At 38.4% G+C, this 20625-nt stretch overlaps 1 protein-coding gene across 4 annotated transcripts; it reads left to right on the top strand.

Moving 5' to 3' along the window:
• Nucleotides 1-622: 622 nt before the first annotated feature.
• Nucleotides 623-20508, top strand: CDKN3 (cyclin dependent kinase inhibitor 3). 4 transcript variants are annotated; one of them, XM_032405141.1, is made up of 8 exons: nt 623-685; nt 3007-3089; nt 4713-4768; nt 5286-5330; nt 7880-8102; nt 11735-11766; nt 13528-13631; nt 15323-20508. In XM_032405141.1, exons 1-8 carry the CDS (start codon nt 677-679, stop codon nt 15407-15409), a joined length of 639 nt encoding a protein of 212 aa, XP_032261032.1. In that variant the 5' UTR covers nt 623-676; the 3' UTR covers nt 15410-20508. The 4 variants fall into 4 exon arrangements, with proteins under 4 accessions (XP_032261032.1, XP_032261033.1, XP_032261030.1 ...); XM_032405142.1 differs by lacking the exon at nt 5286-5330; XM_032405139.1 differs by having other exon boundaries at nt 13528-15399.
• Nucleotides 20509-20625: the final 117 nt, after the last annotated feature.

The raw sequence follows: 20625 nt of genomic DNA on the forward strand, positions 1-20625 counted from the left end.
GCATTCATATTTAGTGAACAGGAATGTGAATCTACAACCTAACCTTGTCCAGATCCTAGAATGGTAAAGAACCTAAAATACCAAACATACAAGTTATGTTTATATTTTGGATTTTTAGTCGTGTCCATCCTATTTATATGACTAGATATGACCATAAGTATAAAGTCTATGGGGTATGGAGCGTTTTCCTAAGATGCTCCAGGACAGTGCTCCCCCTATGTCCTTAAAATTTTTTTAATTTAAGAAACAAAATTCCCTACCCTGGTACCACTCGGGAATCCTGTCATGAGAAAGTAAGGCTTTCCAGCGTCCCCAAAGTGTTGGGGCTGCGCTCAGACGCTTTCTCCGCTCCCGCTTCCCGCCCTCTCCCCGCTCCCCACTGGCGGGAGGAGGGCGCCCTCCCAGCCAATCAACGTTCAGTAGGGCCCTCCAGCCGCGCGTCTTTCAAAGGCCCCCTAGAAACCAATGAGCGGTTAAAGGCCGAGCCGGGGCACTCGGGGGCGGAGAAAGAAACAGGGAGAGGGTCTGATTGGTTCCTAGAAGACGCCGCGCTCCACCTCACAGAAGGATGTACCAATGAGCTGAGCGAAGGGGCGGGCTCGGCGCGGGGCGGTGGCTGAGACGCCGGTGCTGCTGGAGGGAGGCGGCAGCAGGTCCCGACGCGGGGCGGCCAGCGATGAAGCCGGTGAGTCGGGCCGAGGCTTGGACGAGCGATGCCACAGGGGACGGAAGCGGCCCTGAGGCCAGTTCTTGGGCCTGGGGACAGCCCAGGCGCGGTCGCGACCTGACTTGCACTGTAACCGTCCTGGGTCGGGGAGGTGGCGCTTCCCTGGACCGGGGAGAGCGATGACTGAGAAGGAACAGGGTCGGTGGCGGACGTGGGGACGACGGACATTGGCTGTGCACCTGTTGTGCACAGACTGGGAACTGCCGCCTGCGGAGGCTCCTAAGCCTCACGACAGCCCTGCGAGAGAGGGCTGAATCCGGTTTTGCGCAAGAAACTGAGACATGGAGAGCTAAGATGTCTCAGTGTATCAGTCTGCCTAATACCCAGCCCCGCAGGATGTCCGGGGATGCCCCGCGCACCCCTGGTGAGCGGTCCTCACCGCAGATGGGGAAAACTTCACGAAAGACCTCTGCCAACCCCTGTTTGTGGGCGCGTCACCATCCCCCGGGGCCAACTGGCACTGCATCCCTTTCTGGGGTTCAGAATCCCTGGGCCTGGGGGAGCGGAAACGTCCAACTCTGTTAGGATTTGTTAACCTGGCTGGGAGAGCCTGAATGAAGGAGCCACAATCACTCAAAATCTTGAGTCGTCAAAACTGCTTTAAGGAGAAAGGAAAAACAGACGCAAGGAGCTGAGGCCCCACCTGACTCAATCACCTACCACCAGGGTTGACAACCTATTGAATATTAAAGGCCTTTCATTTGAGTTGATAATAATAACACAAAGAGATCCAAAGCAACTCATATCCATAGCCTAAATGGCTGTGTAATGTGATCTTGTAGTAAGGAACAAGACCATTATAGAATATAGCTTCAGAACTGGAAAGAACATTAGCTGGTTACACTTGCTAATCCCCATGTTTCCATGTGTAGGAGCATCAGCTGTCCTTCACTCCTGGCCTCTTTTTCCACTTGTTCCCAGAAGGGACAGAGTGAGAGATCTGATCCCCCAGTTTGGGAGGAGCTGAACAAAATAGCTGAACCCTTTCTTCCCTTCTCTCTGCACTGGGTTGTCCTTTGCTCCCATGACTGGGTGGATAAGTCCAATTCTGGAGTGAAGAATTGGCAGGCCCACTTGACCACAGCTTTAAAGCCACATCCTCCCTTTGACACTCAGTAATAAAACTAACATATTGATCTCCATTTGCCTCTCCACTGTTTTATCTCTCAGGTGGTTCCAACTTGGAAATAAGAAGAAAGGTGTGTTTTTTATTGGTCCTATAAAACTAATGTGTCTCATGTAGAAATTATGCCTACAGGATTGAGTTCCAACTCCTTAGATCATTACACAAAGTCCATTTTGATCTCTCTAGTCCAGTGATTCACAAAGTTGAGGGCATGTTATTCTACCTGTCCACCCCCCATCAACCAAACTACTAGGCCGTATTGGGGTTATTTTTTGAGAAATGGGGTAGTTAAAACTACTTATCTGGCTTCATCGCCTCTGCTCTGATGTCACAGTTCCTGAAAACAAGCCCTTTCTCCTTTTGCCTTTATTGCCTTAACTTCTTCCTCATCTGCCAAAAACTTCCTCTCATCCTTCAAAACCCAGCTAATATATCCACTCTGAAGTTTTCTCCCACTCTGTAAGCAGTCACTCCCTTCTCTGCTCTAAAATGCATAGTTTAGGGGCACCTGGGTGGCTCAGTTGGTTAAGCATCTGCCTTGGGCTTAGGTCATAATCCCAGGGACCTTGCCCAGCGGGGAATCTGCTTCTCCTTCTCCCTCTGCCTGCCGTTCCCCCTGCTTGTGCTCTCTCTCTCTCTCCGTCAAATAAAAAAATAAAATCTTTAAAAACTAATAAAGTGCATAGTTTATGTTTCCATTTTAGCATTTACAACTTTCTTTTATAATCTATGCACATATCTCTCCAACTCTACCGAAACTATTTATTTTATGGATCTTTGCATCTCCAGAGCTTGGCAAATGAATGTGTTTAAGAAATGTTTGTGAATTAATGAATAGATCTCCTCACTTTATAGTTGTAGAAAACTGAAACCCAGAATAAACTGAAGTTGCTTCTCCGAAATTATATAGTAAGTGGCAGAAACAAAACCAGAATCCTGGTTAGTTCCCAATCCAATTCTCTTTCCACTACAGAGCACTGCAATTATTAATAGGATGGTAAAATCAATAATTTATTATTGATATCCCTGATCATTCTAATATTCCAGATTGAATAAATTGCAAATATGTATTCAGTGTGTGTTTAAGCAAGGATCAGCTTATATGTACATATTCTTCTTTACAGTTATTTAACATAACTGATTTCTTTTGAAGCCTAGTTCATTGCAAACAAGTGAGTTTGACTCATCAGACGAAGAGCCTATTGAAGATGAACAGACTCCAATTCAGATATCATGGTATGTTAACACTTCTGATCAATGATGAGCTAAATTATTTGATGTGTACATCATAATCCATGTAGATAATGTAGTCCACATATTGAAAATATTTAGTGATTCTCTTCTGCTGATTGTGTTATTCTAATCTTTAAGGGATCCTCTAACTCCATGATTTATTTACTATCTATGATAGAATAGGCTTTTCTTTTGGGTGGGGGATGGGCAGAGGAGAAAGTCATTCTTTATGCATTCGGAAAACCATAGTAGAAACAAGTAACTAAGGAGCTGAGATAGGATCAGAAAATCTCCTATTTAGTACCAAGACCTACTTATTCTTTTATGACAAAAGAATAATATACCAAACATAGGATGAGATATTTAATTGTTTATCATTTAGTCAAATCCTAGAACTATTTGCCACAATAATGCATCTATTAGCAGACCCTTCTTAAGATAAAAGTCATGTTACCATAGATACAAGAGCAAAAACAAATGTTTCTATATAGAATCAACTTCCAAATCTTGGCAGTGACTTATTGTTACACTAGAATCTCTACAACAATCAGTGCTTTCTCTCATCCCTGTAAATGTAATAATCTCTCTATTTGAGAAAACACCATTTCCAAGTATAGGAAGAGAAAAAGAGTGTGTTATCCCTAAAGTTCCTTTTGTTCTGCCATCAAATAGCAATTATCTTTCATTACCCCTTATATCCCCTTTAAAACTCAAAAACTCATCTAATTTTCCAAGTCACATGATATTTATACAATGCCCTCTGTTTTCCTCTAAACTCATCTTCTGTCTTAAAGACCGGGTTAGCCTTTACCTGCTTTGTCCCTGAGTACTGCAAACTGGGAATATGATTTCTTGAAATTATTTTATTTTAACCAAAATCCATTACAACAAAGAATGACCTGCAGTTTTTATCATATGAAATTGTATCTGTTTAAGGAAGTCCTATAAAGAAATCTTAAAATAGTAATTCAATAGACTGAATGCTGGGGATGAAATCATCATCAGGTCATTTTCTAGCTAACTCCCCAAGATTACTAATACAAAATACCTCAGATAACATACCACAGGGTAACTTAAGTATGCTTTATACTAGCCATAGGCAATCTAGGCATTATTATTTTTAAGTTAAGTTTAAATTAACTCACCATTTTTAAGAATTAAATTGTGACAGGGGTTCCTGGGTTAAGCATCCTACTCTTGATTTCAGCTCAGGTCATGATCTCAGGGTTGTTAAGATCAAGCCCTGTGAGCCCGAGCCCTGTGAGCCTGAGCCCTGTGAGCCCTGCATTGGGCTCTGCACTCAACAGGAATCTGCTTGTCCCTCTCCCTCCCCCCTCTTGCGTGTGCTCTCTCTTACTCTCTCTCAAATAAATAAATAAATCTTTAAAAAAAAGAAAAAGAATTAAATTGTGACAAAGCAAATGATAAGTCCCTGTTTTAAAACTTCCAGTCTTTCTGGGCCTTTTTGTGAATAACATATTGATATTTGCATACGCATTTTTGTTTTGTGACTATGGTAAAACTTTAAAACACCCTTGTTCAGTGCCAAGCACACATTTCTTAAATTGAATTTCCATTTATAACTTTATAAAAACTGAACTAAACTTAAAGTTTTATTCTTTTCAGGCTACCCCTGTCACCAGTGAATTGTTCTCAGTTTCTTGGTTTATGTGCTCTTCCAGGTAGGTAACACTGCAGGTGGCTTCCTATTGATATTCTTAAGATAATCTGTTTATCAGCTAATACATCACTGTACTGAGCAAGAAGAGAATTTCATAGATCATCAGCCTAGGGAGCTCACTTTTGGAAGCCCTCATGTGGGCTCTAGCTAAAAGAACAGAGATCACTCTTCAACCCTTCCAGACCCATTCACAGTTCTGCATTTCTGATTTACCTATCTTAATAAGACTTCAACACTGGGGTACAAGGTGAGGCTGAGGGCAACAGGCAGGTACTTGTTACAGAAAGGACAAAGAATAAAGACTCTTTGGATTAGGAGTTCCTTCAGCTGGGGTCTATGAGTCCCTGCAATTATATTCCCAAGAATATACGAAATTGAAATCCACACTCAAATTGAAATTGAAACATAAAAATGATCATATAAGTATGACCTTGTAAAGTAGCTTTGTATGTGTTTAAATATATTTGTTATATGTGACCAAAAACTGACTTTTTCACTTGCCTTATTACTGCTTATAGGTTGTAAATTTAAAAATGTTAGAAGAAATATCCAAAAAGATACAGGTAGGTATAACATGAAACAACCATATTAATAATTTTTTCCTAATAACACTGAAAATCTCTTTGTCAAAAAGAACGAACGTTAGTCTGTGCTCATATACCAAATAAATGTGTGTTATTTCATAGTTTCAAACTGTAGACTTATTCTAATACGCGAAGAGGTATTTGCAAAGGGCACAGAGAACTAACTCCTCATTTACTAAACATAGAATTGCTTTTCACTGATTGTTGTAGTTCCACATATTGCATTTGAGTTTAAATTGTATAAGTTGGAGGGAAGAAAGTATGTAAGTAGAAAACTGCCATTTCACTGCCCAGATCTTTGAACATACTGTCCTTTACAGACTTGATTATGATAGTAGAAATTAAGCCTGAGCTGAGAACCCAGAGGTAGTAGTGAAATTGTCCATGCTGGATAGAAAATTTAGAGAGCATCTAAGTGGGAAAGATGCAGTAGGGTCTGATCTTCACAGGCTCAAGGATGTTGCCTATACTGTAGCCTCGAGTCTAATAACCCCATAAATATCCTACTAACCCACCCCACTTTGGAATTTACATATTGCATGGTACTAAAAAACTTGGATTTTCAAAATTTATCCTGGTTGGCCTGGAATATCTCAAGGCTAGTAATCCTACTAATGTCCTTATAATACACCAAAATAAATATAAATAAATACACACACACCCTCACATACACACACACACACATATACACACACACATCTTGAGTCTGACCAGTATAAATTTTTGAAATCTTAAAATTTTTTCCTGGTTGTTTTGGAATATCAATTTATTAATTTGCTTTCTCTAATTTATTCTTTACCTACCAAAAAAGACTTACAGAGGCTAATTAGTTGACTCTTGCATTATTTGTAAAGATTCTCTGATTTAGAGGTACATGCCATGCTAGGAAGTTTTCATCTGGAGAACATTTAGGTCATAAGCAAACTATAATGAAAATCACTGGTTCAAGAACCAATCTTACACATTTTGTAAAGCCCTATTCATTTAGTATCTTCTATAAAAGGGGTTTCTAGTATTTTACTAAACCTTTTGTTTTCCAGTGAGATCTTAAATGGAATCCAATGTATAAAAGATGACAATCTGATGGGAGAGACCTAGAATCTCCCTGCATCAGCCCCTGTGGTTCCCTCCTCAGAGTCCTTTCTAGGAAAGTTTGAAAACCACTGTATAATAGAAATTATCCACTGTGTGCAAGAGGCAGAGAGAAAATTACCTACTCTTAAAAGTGGTTAAGTATGTGGACTTCGGTTTTAATCCTTTTAGAAGTACAAAAAAATAATAGTATTATCTAAAGCAGCACTGTCCAACAGAAATATGACGGGAGCCACAAATAGAAGCTATGTATTTAATTTTACATTTTCTAGCTGCCATACTAAGAAAGTAAAAAAAGATGAAATTAACTTGATATATCTTATTTAACCTAACATAGCCTAATTGGTATCATTTCAATGGTTTTAAGCATAAAACAAATCATTAATGAGATGCGGGTTTTTGTACTTAATCTTTGAGATCAGATATGTATTTTACACTTACAATACATCTCAATTTGGACTAGCCACATTTCAAGTACAAATCTGGAGGTTCGTGATAAAAGGTGCTTAGTTAAATGTCCCTCAATTTAGGAGGCAGGGAGAGAGAGGAGGCTGAGATCAGCCAGAATTACTCATTTTGAATGTAAGACTCTATAGTGAATATTGCCATAAGGATGTTCCAGTGTATAGAATGGCCAATAGTACTATTGCTTGGTTCATATTCATTATAGTGAAATTAGCTAAGTCACCTAATTCTAACACAGTTAACGTTTTATTTCCTAGAGACCTAGTCCATAAAATTAAATGCATGATGGCAAGACACAGTACAAATATAAAGGAGAACATGAGCACCATGGGCATGCAGGAGATTTTATATACAGGGCTTAGGGTAAAACAAAACAGCAGAGGGAGGAAAGTAGCAAACACGGATTTTGTGAGAAGAAAATGAGAAAAAAATATGCTATCGTTTCTTCACAAGAGTTTATTTTGAAATATTAGATGTTTTAAAATTTATTTTTAAAGCCTTATTGAAAAAAGATTTTTTTTCAAGAACAGCAATATAGTTGACTCATCTTAAATTTCAGTTAAAAGCATTTTGAATTATTAAGTCATTAATCATAATAATATTATAAATATTATATAATTATAATATGGTAATATTATAATCATTCTATTATAATGCTATTATCATATTATAGTGTTATTATATAATTATGATTATTATATTATAGTATAATTTTATTATTAAGGTGATTAATTTTAATCACCTTTTGGTTCAGGTGTTTCTAATTCCTATTTTGTGCTTAGTGACTTGATTTTTACCCTACTCTGAAGAGAGATCAATATTGTTTTAGCTTATCAGTATTTCAAATTTATAGATTATTGTGTTATTTACTTAGTTTGGCTTAAGAAATTTAACACCACATCCTCTGTCTTGACTGAATTTAAATTTGTAATATTTTGTACATGTGTATCTGTATCTTGGTTTATTGGCAGAAGAACTAAAGAGCTATGGTATACAAGACATATTTGTTTTCTGCACCAGAGGGGAACTGTCAAAATACAGAGTCCCAAACCTTTTGGACCTCTACCATCAGTATGCAATCATCACTCATCATCATCCAATCCCAGACGGAGGGACTCCTGACATAGCCAGCTGCTGCGAAATAATGGAGGAGCTTGCAATCTGCCTTAAAAATAACCGAAAAACCTTAATACAGTACGTTTTTCTTTTCTCCATAAATGACATGAGAAATGCTCCAGTCAGAATGATTTTTCTAATTATTGCATCTTTATTCACTTATTACCTACCTTCTAGTTTGGTGCAAGGATTAAAAGGAGATGAGGCATGAAAAGTACTAGCACAATGTCTGCTACAGGGCAAGCACTCAGATATCTGCCATTATTACTTTTGAAGAGTAAGGACAATAAATGAGTAGATTTGGAAATTTTTAGAACAGGTTTACAGGCTTGTTATTCTTTCCTTTTGTCTTAGAACTTTACTTATAATTTTGGGACCCTCTTCCTCCCAAAAAAGGTGGGGCATCATTCTTATGATACCCTTACTCATTGGTCAGCCTTTCAGTTGCTTAGTTGCTTCTAACAGCAAAAAAAAGTCAGTTTGAGGGGCGCCTGGGTGGCTCAGTTCGTTAAGCGTCTGCCTTCAGCTCATGTCATGATCCCGGGGCCCTGGGATCGAGCCCCAAGTCAGGCTCCCTACTCAGCGGGGAATCTACTTCTCCCTCTCCCTCTGATCTTCCCCTCCACTTGTGCTCTCTCTCTCTCAAATGAATAAATAAAAAATCTTTTTTGAAAAGTCAGTTTTTTAAAAACTTAGCAAAGAAATCATTCAAAAACAATGAGCAATCTTAAAAGTATGACTGGAAAATTATATTTGATGATATGAATTTGCCACCAGAATGAAAGAGGGACTCTCATTGTTTGTCAATGGCTACGCACAAGCTGCTGGTATGGAAATTTAAAACGAAATAAAATGAGCTAAGGCGGAAAAAAAAGGAGGAGAGAGGAGAAAAGTAGCTTGGAGAAAGGAAAAAGGGAGTGACAATCAGCAGTAGACAGTAGCGATACAAAGATGAGAAGTGGTGCTGGGGTAATACAGTAGATGCTTTGCCAGAAGGGAGACACACTGCAGAGGAGAGCCAGCCACAGGGAACAAACTAGGCCTTCTCTGTGCTTCTCGTACGTTCTGTATCCTAATAAATTGCTTAATCCTTTCTGGAACAAGATAGAGTATCAAATAGCTTGATACCTCAAAAGCCCTAAAGTCACTGATTTGAACTAGAAAGTATGCAGGCGATACCAAATAAGCAGGTAGGCTCAGCGCACCTAGGGAAAGGGCAAGCCCAGCCAGCTTCTCTCCTTAGACCTAGAGCTGGGGGGCCTCGTGCCAACTGTTCCCATTCTGAAGGCAAACCAAGTAGTGCACGGGGCTTTGGGGACACACACTCTTCATGGCTGAACTAAACTCTAATGTACAGAGAACTAGAAACAATCCTACATTCTACAGTTTCCAGCCTTTCTCTAGAGAAAAGCATAATCTGTAACTGTAAGCAATTACTAATTGCTTTACTAATTATAAAAGCAAACTTTTAGAATAAGTTGCCTATACTAAGTAATTTTCTAAGAAGTCTAAGGTAAAATAGCATTAGATAATTTCATGTGGCTCGTGAAAAATATTTTCCAATTTGGGGACCCATTTTTCAAATCAGTTCTGAGATTTTTTTTTAAAATACATCTTTGAAAAAACAGCCTCTACTGAAAAGTTTCCAGAGATCAATCTAGCTCAGATTAGTGAAATTTAACGAATTCTACTTGAGCAGGTTCTAGCACACCAAATGCTGTCTGGTGTTTGAACAGAATACAAACAGGATGGAAAGATGTTTGCATATGTTGAATGCTTCTGGCTCCCATAAAATAAAGCATCTGATGACTGGAAATTTTCATCGTCCTAGAGCTTTCAAAGGTGTCCTACAGTGACTAATTTTCTATCCGTTCTGCCATCTTTGAGTGATCCCATTGCTAGACGGCTCTAGAGTTTATCCCTCAGAAACTGGGTCTGGTAAAATTTTTTCCACCATCTTGCTGTTTGCTAGCACTGTCCCATTGATTCTCCCTGTGCATTTTTGTTCCTTTATAAAATCAGCAGACACTGCTTGCCTACTGTACTCTGCTGTTTCCTAGGGCTGTTGTAACAAAGTACTACAAAGTGGGTAGCTTAGAACAACAGAAACTTGCTCTCCCCCAGTTCTGAAGCTAGAAGTCCAAAATCAATGTGTCAACAGGACCATATTCCCTCTGAGACTCTGGTAGAATCCTTCCTTGCCTCTTACTAGCTTCTGGTGGTGGCCGTCACTCCTTGACGTTCCTTGGCTCACAGCTGCATCACTCCAATCTCTGCCTCCATCGTCACATGATTCTCTCAGTGTTGCTATGTCTTCTTGGGGTATTTCCTCTTATAAGGACACCAGTCAGGGCACCTGGGTGGCTCAGTTAAGCATCTGCCTTCAGCTCAGGTCATGATCCTGGGGTCCTGGGATCGAGCCCCTCATTGGGTTCCCTGCTCAACAGGGAGCCTGCTTCTCCCTCTGCCTCTCTCCACTGCTCGTGCTCTCTCAATCTCTCTCAAATTAACAAATAAAAAATCTTAAAAAAAAAAAAAGGATACCAGTCATACTGGATTAGAGCCCACCCCTGTAACCTCATCTTAACTTGATTACATCTGCAAAGATCCTATTTCTAGATAAGGTCACATTCTTAGTACCAGGATTAGGACTTCAACACACCTTTATGAGGATACAATTCAACCCCTAACACCCACTGCGTACCAAACACTATAAATACAGAACACGCACTGCGAGGCCCGCTCCCCACCCTCAAGGAGCCCAGGCTAACAGCACGAGCACGGAAGCACAGTAAGACCCTGTGGCTCACATCCTCTCCCAGCTTCATCTACAGTACCCCACGCTCATTCATGTTCCAGAGAAGTCGTCGGCACCCCCATCAGGTTCAATAAACCCGCTAAGAAAGTTAGGAATTGTGTAATGCATTTTTTAAAGCATCCTTGAAAGTAATTAGAATGAATGGTTTTGTTGCTTGGAGGTTTAATCATGATTTTTTTCTGGAAAACCCAGTTATGCAGAACTGCTGATTTCTTCACAAGGCTAGACTCTAGCAGCTAACATTCATTTACTTCCTACTCTATGCCAAGCTCTGTTGCAAGCTCTTTACAAATGCGAGTTACCTCATTCAGTCCTAACTATGATGCAGGTACTGTGGCTGTCACCATTTTTTAGGTGAAAGAAAGGGCTGAGGCCCAGAGAGGTGAAATCGCTTGCTTACGTTCACACATGTCATAATGACAGCCTTACCATTCAGCCCCAGACAGTGGGGCTCTAGAACCCAGGCTCTAAACCTCTGTAACACACCACCTCTGTACTCTTTTTAGATAAATGAAGAGTCATCATACAGACTTGTTCCATAACCAAGGTTTTGTTTAGACAGAGGAAAATAAACCGGCAGTTGGTCAAAATAGTCTGATTTCTATTTAGTAACATGTTCCATTTCTCAGATGTGGATCCTGATGTTTAAAATGTCGATAAAAAGCCCTGCCTACATTGACCGTTAGAGGTGTTCAGAATGCCTCCCAACAAGTAAATAAGCACACTTTGCTCTTGATTAATTTAAAAATACTTATTAACCTCTGTGTGCCAGGCACTGTGCTAGTAGGCACTATTAGATTTAGAAAGAGAAGGCAGAAAGAGCAAGTCTTTAGTTCTAATTGGTGGGGTGGAAGGAAAACGTACACTATTCAAAACTGTGCTTCCCTTTCAGCTGTTATGGAGGACTCGGGAGATCTTGCCTTGGTAAGAAATGTGTTTTCATTATTCTGTCTTTTTTTTTATCCTCGAAGTAGGCAAAAGTATCCTGTTTCTGGGCCATATGCTCACTTTGTATTAAAATGAGACAAAACACAATATAAATCTGCTAAGACCTAAAGAATTATTTAAGGCCCTTAATTTGGTATTCTCTAGAAAGCTAGAGTGTGAATAGGAGGTATTTTCAACACTGTTTAGAAGGATTCTGCAAAACATAATCTACAAGTCTTAGCACCTGCATTCTTGTGTTTTGTTTTGTTTTCTAATGTTTTCCCTATGCAGGTGTTATGATACTGACAGTAAATTCTAAATAATATCCATCATAAGTATGAAAACCAAAGTTAATTACTTCATGCAATTACTGTTCACCTTTGAAAAAATGTGTTAGGAAAAAAGATAGTTAACAAAATGGCATACTAGAGTAATAGTTATTCCTTTTAATGTTGGACGGTATCACAATTAAAAACGTTTATGCTTCTAAGGACATTATCAAAATGGAAAGACATCTCAGAATGGGAAAAAATATTTACAAAGCATATATCTGATAAGGGACTGACCTAGAATATACAAAGAACTCTTACAACTCAATAATAAAAAGACAACTCAATTAAAAAATGGGCAAAGGATCTGAATAGATATTTCTCCAAATAAAAATATACAGATGACCATTAAGGACGTGAAAAGATGCCTAACATCATTAGTCATCACAGAAATGCAAATCAAAACCACAATGAGATACCACTCAATATCCATTAGGATGCCTATTATCCAAAAGGTGGGAAAAAAATGTGTTGGGATGTGGAGAAACTGGAACTTTCATACATGGCGGGAGAGAACATGAAATGGTGCAGCTGCTTTGGACAACAGTCTGGCATTACTTCCTCAGTTAAGCCTAGAGTCACCATGGGTCCCAGCAATTCCACTGCTGGGTATATGCCCAAAACAAATGAAAACATGTCTACATGAAAACCTGTACACGAACATTTATAGCAGCATTATTCACAACAGCCAAAAATGGAACCAACCTAAATGCCCATCAACTGACAGTGGATGTATAAACAAAATGTACATCCATACAGTAGAATAGTATTCATCCATAAAAAGGAATGAAACAGGGACATGCCACCATAGTAGACCCTGCAAGAGTAAACTGGAAAGTTCAGATGTTTCATTATTTTGTTTGAAACACTGTGAACTTTTTCAGACATCCAGGTTATATTTAAACATAAATTTTGAGCAGATTTATCTTCAACACATTATGCTAAGAAGCCAGTCACAAAAGCCCACATATGATTGCATTTATATAAAATATCTACATTAGGCAAATCCATAGAAAGTAGATTAGTGGTTGCTTAGGGCAGGGGTGACGGGGGCAGGGGGATGATGAAAAGAGGGGACAGGGTTTCTTTTTGAGGGGATGAAAATGTTCTAAAATGGACCGTGGTGATGGCTGCACTTATCTGTGAATACACTAAAATCCACTGAATTGTGCACTTTAAATGAATGAATCATATGGTGTATTAAATAGAACTCAATAAAGAACGAAGCCAGTTTAAACTTCAATTCGACCACAGTCATTTAAAATCATAATTTAACTGTCAAAAACACATACTGAAAGTCTTTTAATTTATTTTGCACAATGACACTAAACTCCATCTTCTGCACCAGCGGAAGTCTAATTAAATATGCAATGCTCTACCCTATCATTAATTATTTAATAATATACTGTTTTCCTAACGTGTCCATTAGTAGCCGCCTGTCTCCTCCTCTACCTGTCTGACACGGTTTCACCACAGCAAGCCATCGACAGCCTGAGAGACCTGCGAGGGTCTGGAGCCATACAGACGATCAAGGTAAGGAGGCTGCCCGCTCTTGTGCACTCGCGGGTTAGGGGCAGTTACAGACACGTGGAATCCGTCATCAAGAGGGCAATGAAAACCCAAAGCATTCTGTTACTCATAGATCACCTGCTCAAAATTTATGTTTAAATATAACCTGGATGTCTGAAAAAGTTCACAGTGTTTCAAACAAAATCATGAAACATCTGAACTTTCCAGTTTACTCTTGCAGGACCTACTACTGTTCAGTTTTTGCCCATTCAGTTCTCAGAATGAATCCTCTCATTTAGAAAAATTTTCCGAATTTTCCAAATGAGAGGATTCCTATAAATTTGGTAGTTTCTTGGCCAGAAAGATCTAATGATGATCCTATCATATCACCAAAACAGTTAACAAAGACAGATGAATGACTGTAACACAAAAAAACCCGCAAAGCAATGCTAATTATCCTTTGCCGTGGATAACTAAGGTGAAAACTTCACCATTTACTTTCCCCTTAACACTTAAAAATCTCTGCAGTAGCAGTGCCCCAAGGATATTATTATGTATTAATGTTCTGAAAGATTCTGCAAATTTCACTTTATTTCTAGATTTGTAAAGCCAATTTGCCTTCCTTTCCCAAGTACCTGGTCTCAGCATTAGGACTAAATCAGAGCATCAGGCACGAGAGTCCTGGCCTTCAGCAGCTTCCTGGGCTTGAGTCCATCTTCCCAGGGTCAGGGGTCTACCCAAGGACCATGACTGTGAATTGTTACAGTAACTGACAAATTCACCAAGCAGTCTGATTCTCAGGACTTAAATCAGGTCATTCAAAACAATCCATACAGGATCCACCTCACTGTACAGGTTCTGAAAACAGAGAATTCCCCTTCTTATCTCTTAAAACCAAATGATTCTTCAAATTCAAGATGTTTTCAGGCCTCTCTCTGAAACAAACCAAATGGTCAAACATATCCGAGTGTGTGTGTTTTACATCTTTAACCCTGGAGAGCATTAAGCCCGTGTTATACGGACTGTCAGTTGATCACCTCAGCGCTCTGTAGCGGACAGGCTTTCCCATCCCGGTGCTGATAGCCAGTAGTATGCAATTTCCACTTCCCAATAATGATAAAAAATGAGATTATTGGCAGAATAAGAAAATCCTCTGGGAAACTATTAAAACTCCAAATAAATTATTTAAAGCTTTATTTCACTTATCTGTTAAGATTAGTGATTTTTTTTTTTAATATTGACTACTGTGAACATTGTTCCAAATGGATTATGTCATCACAAGAAGCAGAAATCTAGGGCTTCCATAAACTAAGAAATAGATTTTCTTGACTCTACCATTGTTAATTGCTATAGAATGTACCCTCTCCTCCCTACTTAACCCCCAGAGGAAAATACATTAGCAAAAAAGAATGCCTTCATGTATTATTTTTAATTTTAATTTGCTCCAGTAAATGCCAGTAAAGGGAGAAAGGATTTTACAGATTTATAAAACATTCAGGTGTATTGCATGCTACCTTCTGATTTTTAAAGCAATAGTTTTTTCACACTATATGCAGCTTTACTGAAAGGTAAAACTTCTCACAATGCAAACACTTCCTTGCCCAAAAGGATGTAGAACTGTTCTTAGCAATTATTTTTTGATTCCTACTAGTATTGTGACTACTCTGCTAACTAGTTTTCTACAATATATTTCAATATATCTTTACTTTTTTCAGCAATATAATTATCTTCATGAGTTTCGGGACAAACTAGCTGCACATCTATCATCAAGAGATTCATTATCAAGATCTGTATCTAGATAAAAAAGAATTTCAAATAACATATATATGACCATGTCTGAAATTTAAGAGCTATTAACATAATTTGTATTGAAATGAAACTTAACTAGTGTTACCAACCTGAATGTAAATGTGTATGTGCAGAATATTCCTAAAGCTTTTATTGACAAATCTCAGTTGTGTCTCTCATCTCTTACAGAAGATCGAAAAATTGCCATACAATTTTCCTTTTTAGAAAGGCAATGACTTCTCTGGAATATTTTACCTGGAAGTAATGCTGAAACAAACATATGGAAAAATATTTGCCTATTTTTATTATTTACCATACGTTTACCTCATTTTACTATTTGTAACTACCAGGTAGAATATGACATACTAATAAGTATAAAAATTGGTTTGAGTACCCAAGCTAAAATCAAATAACTTTCATCCTCTATTCCTCCCACATTTTCTCCCATGGTTTTTTCTACTTCATAGACATACAGAAGTGTGAGAGATCCTACGATTCGTCTGGTCACCTCCCACCCAATACTGGGTCATCTCCAACAGGTGTTTGGCCAGCACTTGCTGGAACATTTTCAGATAAGAGGCATTCCCTGGGTCAGACAGCTGCTCTGTTTTTAGAGCATTCGTTTTTTTTACCCTAGGGACTACACGGAATGAATTTAATCCCTCTTTCACATTTATGTGAGAAAGCACTTATCCACAGATTAAGTCTCCAATTCTCTCACTCCTTCACCTCACCCTTTGCTACTGAATATGTCTTTTTGTCTCTAACTGTGATGTTGAGCAGTCAGCAGTGTGCACAAGGATGTTTCACAGGCATCGGTGGCCTCAGTGCTACATACAGTAAGTAGTCCCTTGGCTGCTGGCAATCACAAATGTGAACCATGGGTCATAGGTACTTCCAAAGACAAAGTAAATTTCACCACATCAAAACTTCGTTTCTGAATCACCATGTAATTGCCAAAAGTTCCCTTTTGTTTCACACTCTTCTTGCTGCTGATGAGCTACTTTAATTTCACTGGGGAATACTTTAAAACAATTACTGGTGCTGTTCGGGATCTTCAGACCAGAGACCAAGTACGTTCCATAAGATACAATCAGTATTTTAACACTTTTATATATATATTACTTCAGGAATTTAAGATTTTATAAGACTACTAAGGAAGATGGGATAACCACAAATCCCACCAGTATCTGAATATTTAAACTAGGAGTTTCTTATGTAAGATAATAAATGCCAAAAGTTACAGCCAGAAAAAAAAAATTTTTTTTAATAAGTACAGGCTGCAATAATAGACTGACCTTCCTCATGGTTTCAGTATTACAACCAAATACAATTTAAAAATCACAGTACTCTATTAAACTTTAAGAAATCACTGAAATTGACATTACCAAATCTTACATTGCTTTTTCTTAATACGAATATAGAGCTTATTCATGAACACTTAAGAAAGTAGAGGGAAAATATTGGCATGGATTAACCAAATCCTTTAATAATCAACTGAACTTTCAAAGTCCATGCTTCTCTCATTTTTACTGCAAATGCTAGTTAAGCCTTCCATGTTTAAAATGCTTAACTACTTTAATACTAAGTATCAAGGGAAAACAATTATTCCATTAACAGAGAAACATGGAATGGCACTACTCAAAAAAAAAGAAAAAGTAATTTCACACTGTTGGAAAAGTATTTTCTCTACCTAACCTATGGGATAGCCCTCCCTCAAAACAATGGGGGAGAGGAGGCAGAAAGACAAGCTAGAGTCCTGGTCACACAAAAGCCAGAGTTAGCTGCTGAAATTGAATTAACACACAGACTCAGTCATTAACAATAAACTATACAAGGAAACATTTGAGACGGTTTTTATTTAATATACAAAAGCAAAATAAATGAAGCTCTAAGAAGGTAGGACTACTTAAGGGCATCTTCTTTGGACAGTGGTACAGCACCGATCAGATTAACTCAGATTTTAACAAACCATGAGCACAGATGGCTAACTACATTCTACTATGTTTCTCTTAGTAGTTTTAGGGTCTACCTAGTCATCAACCTATTATTTAAGAAATTTTTCTTCTCCAGGCTACGTGAACATGGTAAGCAAAGAGATTTAAATGTTTAGAAAACATATCGTACAATAAAATTAACTTATCCATGTGAAGATGTTCTCTACATCTTCACGTCCACAATGTGCATTAGTAAAATTAACATAGAATAAAACCTTCACTCCAGTCCCATAGATCAGTCACTTTATATGGTTAATACTGTTTCCCAAAACTAAGTAGAACAAGCAGCAGAGTTGTTTACTCCTTTTAGATACTTAGCTTTAGGACTCTTCATTTTAATCAAAGGGAAATTGTTCTAAGAAAGCTAGTCAACATATCCAGAAACAGAGCCACATTTTTTCTCTTGGCAGCACTCTAAAGATTTGTTCAGAATCATCTTCTGAGCTATAATACTGGTACCAGAGACTCACTAGCTGCTGCTCTGACCACAGATGAGAGTTTGGTTTCAGCAAAAGAGCTTAAATAATTTGAGACTAACATTAGTAGTTTCCCAAAAGGATGAATATGAGTACTCTTATGAACAATGCTAGACAGGTATCAATATTTTTATCTTTCCCCTTCGAATAGAGTTGTTTTAAAATATTTTTGCTGTCAACATTTCTGTTTTACAATTGTATCGTACAACTGATTATTGAGAGATGCACATTTGTGAGTGTTGAGTGATATATAAATAAGTAAACTAGATGAATACTTTTAAATACAGACCATTATTTAATTGGGTGGGATAAATCATCACACTGCTATGCCGCAGCCACACCTAAAATGAAAGCTCACACCCCTGCAGGGGGTCAGAAGTCATTATTTGCACCATGGCAATAATATTCCATGAACACTGTTCATAAACATATAATTGGAAGAGAAATGTTGTAGCAAGGAAAATATTTCTCTAGTTAAGAGTGTATCTACATTTCTATCTCCTTTCTATGCACACATCTGACATATTTCCAAAATATGCTGATTTGGAGAGCAGAGAAGAGCTCTGTGAGAGCTATTAGCATGAGTGGTCCTCAGGCCTAAATATACTGAACAGGCTTTAAATGAGACACATACTGCAAACCGCCACATAATTCACTGCTCTGTGAAAGAACATTATCTGGGGATCTGATCTTGACTGCTAGGTCAGGCAGTTCATGGTGTGATCCATGAGGCTTCTCATACGCTTTCATAATACTCGACACATGTCAAAAGTGATTGTCTGGTCATTTCCTATCATTTCCCCTTCCCATGAAAAATAATTCAGACTTCAAACAAATTAGCACTTTGTCCATCGCCTGGGACCCACCCAACTCTCCTCAACCATGGGACAACTGGACAATACCAGTTAAGCATTGTGAAAATCATCAAACGTCATTAATAGGCTTCTGCCTCTACACCTCCTTAGTACTAAAGGGACACATTCCATGATATACTATTATTACTCCACAGAATAACTGCTAAATAGACTACATTATATAAGATTTTTAATTCAGGAGAATCTGTAATACCATAGCAACAAAGAGTTGTCAGTATAGGTACAAACCACAGTGTGGTATGTTAATGGTTTCTGGAAGCTGGAAAACTCCTCAAGATGAAACAAAGCACATAATAGCAGAAGTAATTGTAACAAGGAAAAAAAAAATACCTAAGTAAACAGCTGTCACTGCACAGGGAGCAGGGTGGTAAAGCTGGACGGATCAGGAACCCAGGCTAACTATGCCGCAGCTGGGCTGCAGGAATAACAGAACACGAGGGCTGCCCAAACCAGATTAACGGGGGCCACAAATTAGATTCTAAGCAAGGAAAAGAGCCAGTAGGATACTGCCTAATGCAAGTACCTTGTTTCTGCTTTCTCCTAGCAAGTGATTTAAGTTCCTAAAATACCAGAAAAGGTAAAGATGGGTAGATATTGTGAGAGCTTCCAGGTACTCAATCTTTTAATCGCTTTCATGCCTGGGAACCAACAACCTACCACTGAGATGGGTAAAGCTCACTGGCAGTCAGTCAGTCACCTTTGAGGAATCAGCTAAGGACTACATATTTAATTTCTGAAGCATAAGAACGTGGCTTCCACAAATTGCAGCCGGTAAACCCTGCAGAATTTTGAGAATATTCTGGAATACATTATTAAAAGATGTGTTAAAACTTATAAAAGAAAGTAGTGCTTGCTAAGAGACAGCAAAGGCTTGTGAAAATACTTTGACAGGAATGCTAAAGTAACAGCCCAAGAAACCTATCTGGACTTGGCAAGGTCTGTGATGATCAAAAGTACTTGTGAACCAGAAAGAAAAATGAGGAGTGGGCGCTGACATTATTAGCTGGATTAGAAACTGAATGGCTGCTCAAACTCTGAGCGCAAATCTTCAGTGCCTAGCAACTGGTCAATAAATAATTTTCTGCATGAACTGACCCAACAGACAGATCCCTCGAGGTGTCCTCCAGACCATAAAATGTAAGGTCTTTAAAGCTTCTCTCATGAAATGGTCTGGCTCTCCTCACTCTTCTGGTTCTACATCCTCTTCTTCAGCACACTCACCCTGTTACACAATCTTAAGATGTTAACAGCTACTCTCCCAAAGGTGGGGAGGCATTTTCTCACTAGCCGAGAATTCAACAGCATCTAATTCAAGGAGCTCTTAGAGCAGGAACTCCACAAACTCATCCATAAACTCCCTTGAGCATTATGTGGAATTCCTAGGTACTGGTTTTCTTTCTTTGATCTTTTAAGAAACTTCTGAATCACTTACACTATTTTCAATTGCCTTAACTACTTCATTCCAAATAAAGCACAAGAATTCTTCCCAAAACATGCAAGCCATAATTTACCTACCTTACAAGCAGTAGCAAAAACTCAAATTTAACAAGTCATTTTTCCTTGAAACCTGCTGTTTCAAAAAGGAAAAACAATTTTTTTTAACATTTTAAATGCCACAATAATTTTTTAAATTGGTTAAGAAAAATGATGATGCTGTGCCATCGATGTTTATGAATCCTGTCAAGTCACAACAGAGGGTAATGTGCTTAGCCATTTAAAAATATTCCTTTTTAGATGCAGGCATGGTATTTAAAAAAAAAAAAAACAACAACTACAAACACACACACATACAATGTCATACTCTATTTTTTTTTTAAATTGACAGTAATATGTCTTTATTATGTATTAAGCAAGTGTAAGAAATAGCTATTTGTAGTCTTTA

The sequence above is a fragment of the Phoca vitulina genome, unplaced genomic scaffold, assembly GCF_004348235.1.
Source record: "Phoca vitulina isolate PV1807 unplaced genomic scaffold, GSC_HSeal_1.0 scaffold7, whole genome shotgun sequence".
Classification (NCBI taxonomy): domain Eukaryota; kingdom Metazoa; phylum Chordata; class Mammalia; order Carnivora; family Phocidae; genus Phoca; species Phoca vitulina.

What these genes read in the sequence shown, in the direction of transcription:
- CDKN3 (XM_032405139.1), top strand. An exon ending in AAATATCCAAAAAGATACAG is followed by an intron (nt 5,331 to 7,879) that starts GTAGGTATAACA and finishes GTTTATTGGCAG; the next exon opens with AAGAACTAAAGAGCTATGGT. An exon ending in AACCGAAAAACCTTAATACA is followed by an intron (nt 8,103 to 11,734) that starts GTACGTTTTTCT and finishes CTTCCCTTTCAG; the next exon opens with CTGTTATGGAGGACTCGGGA.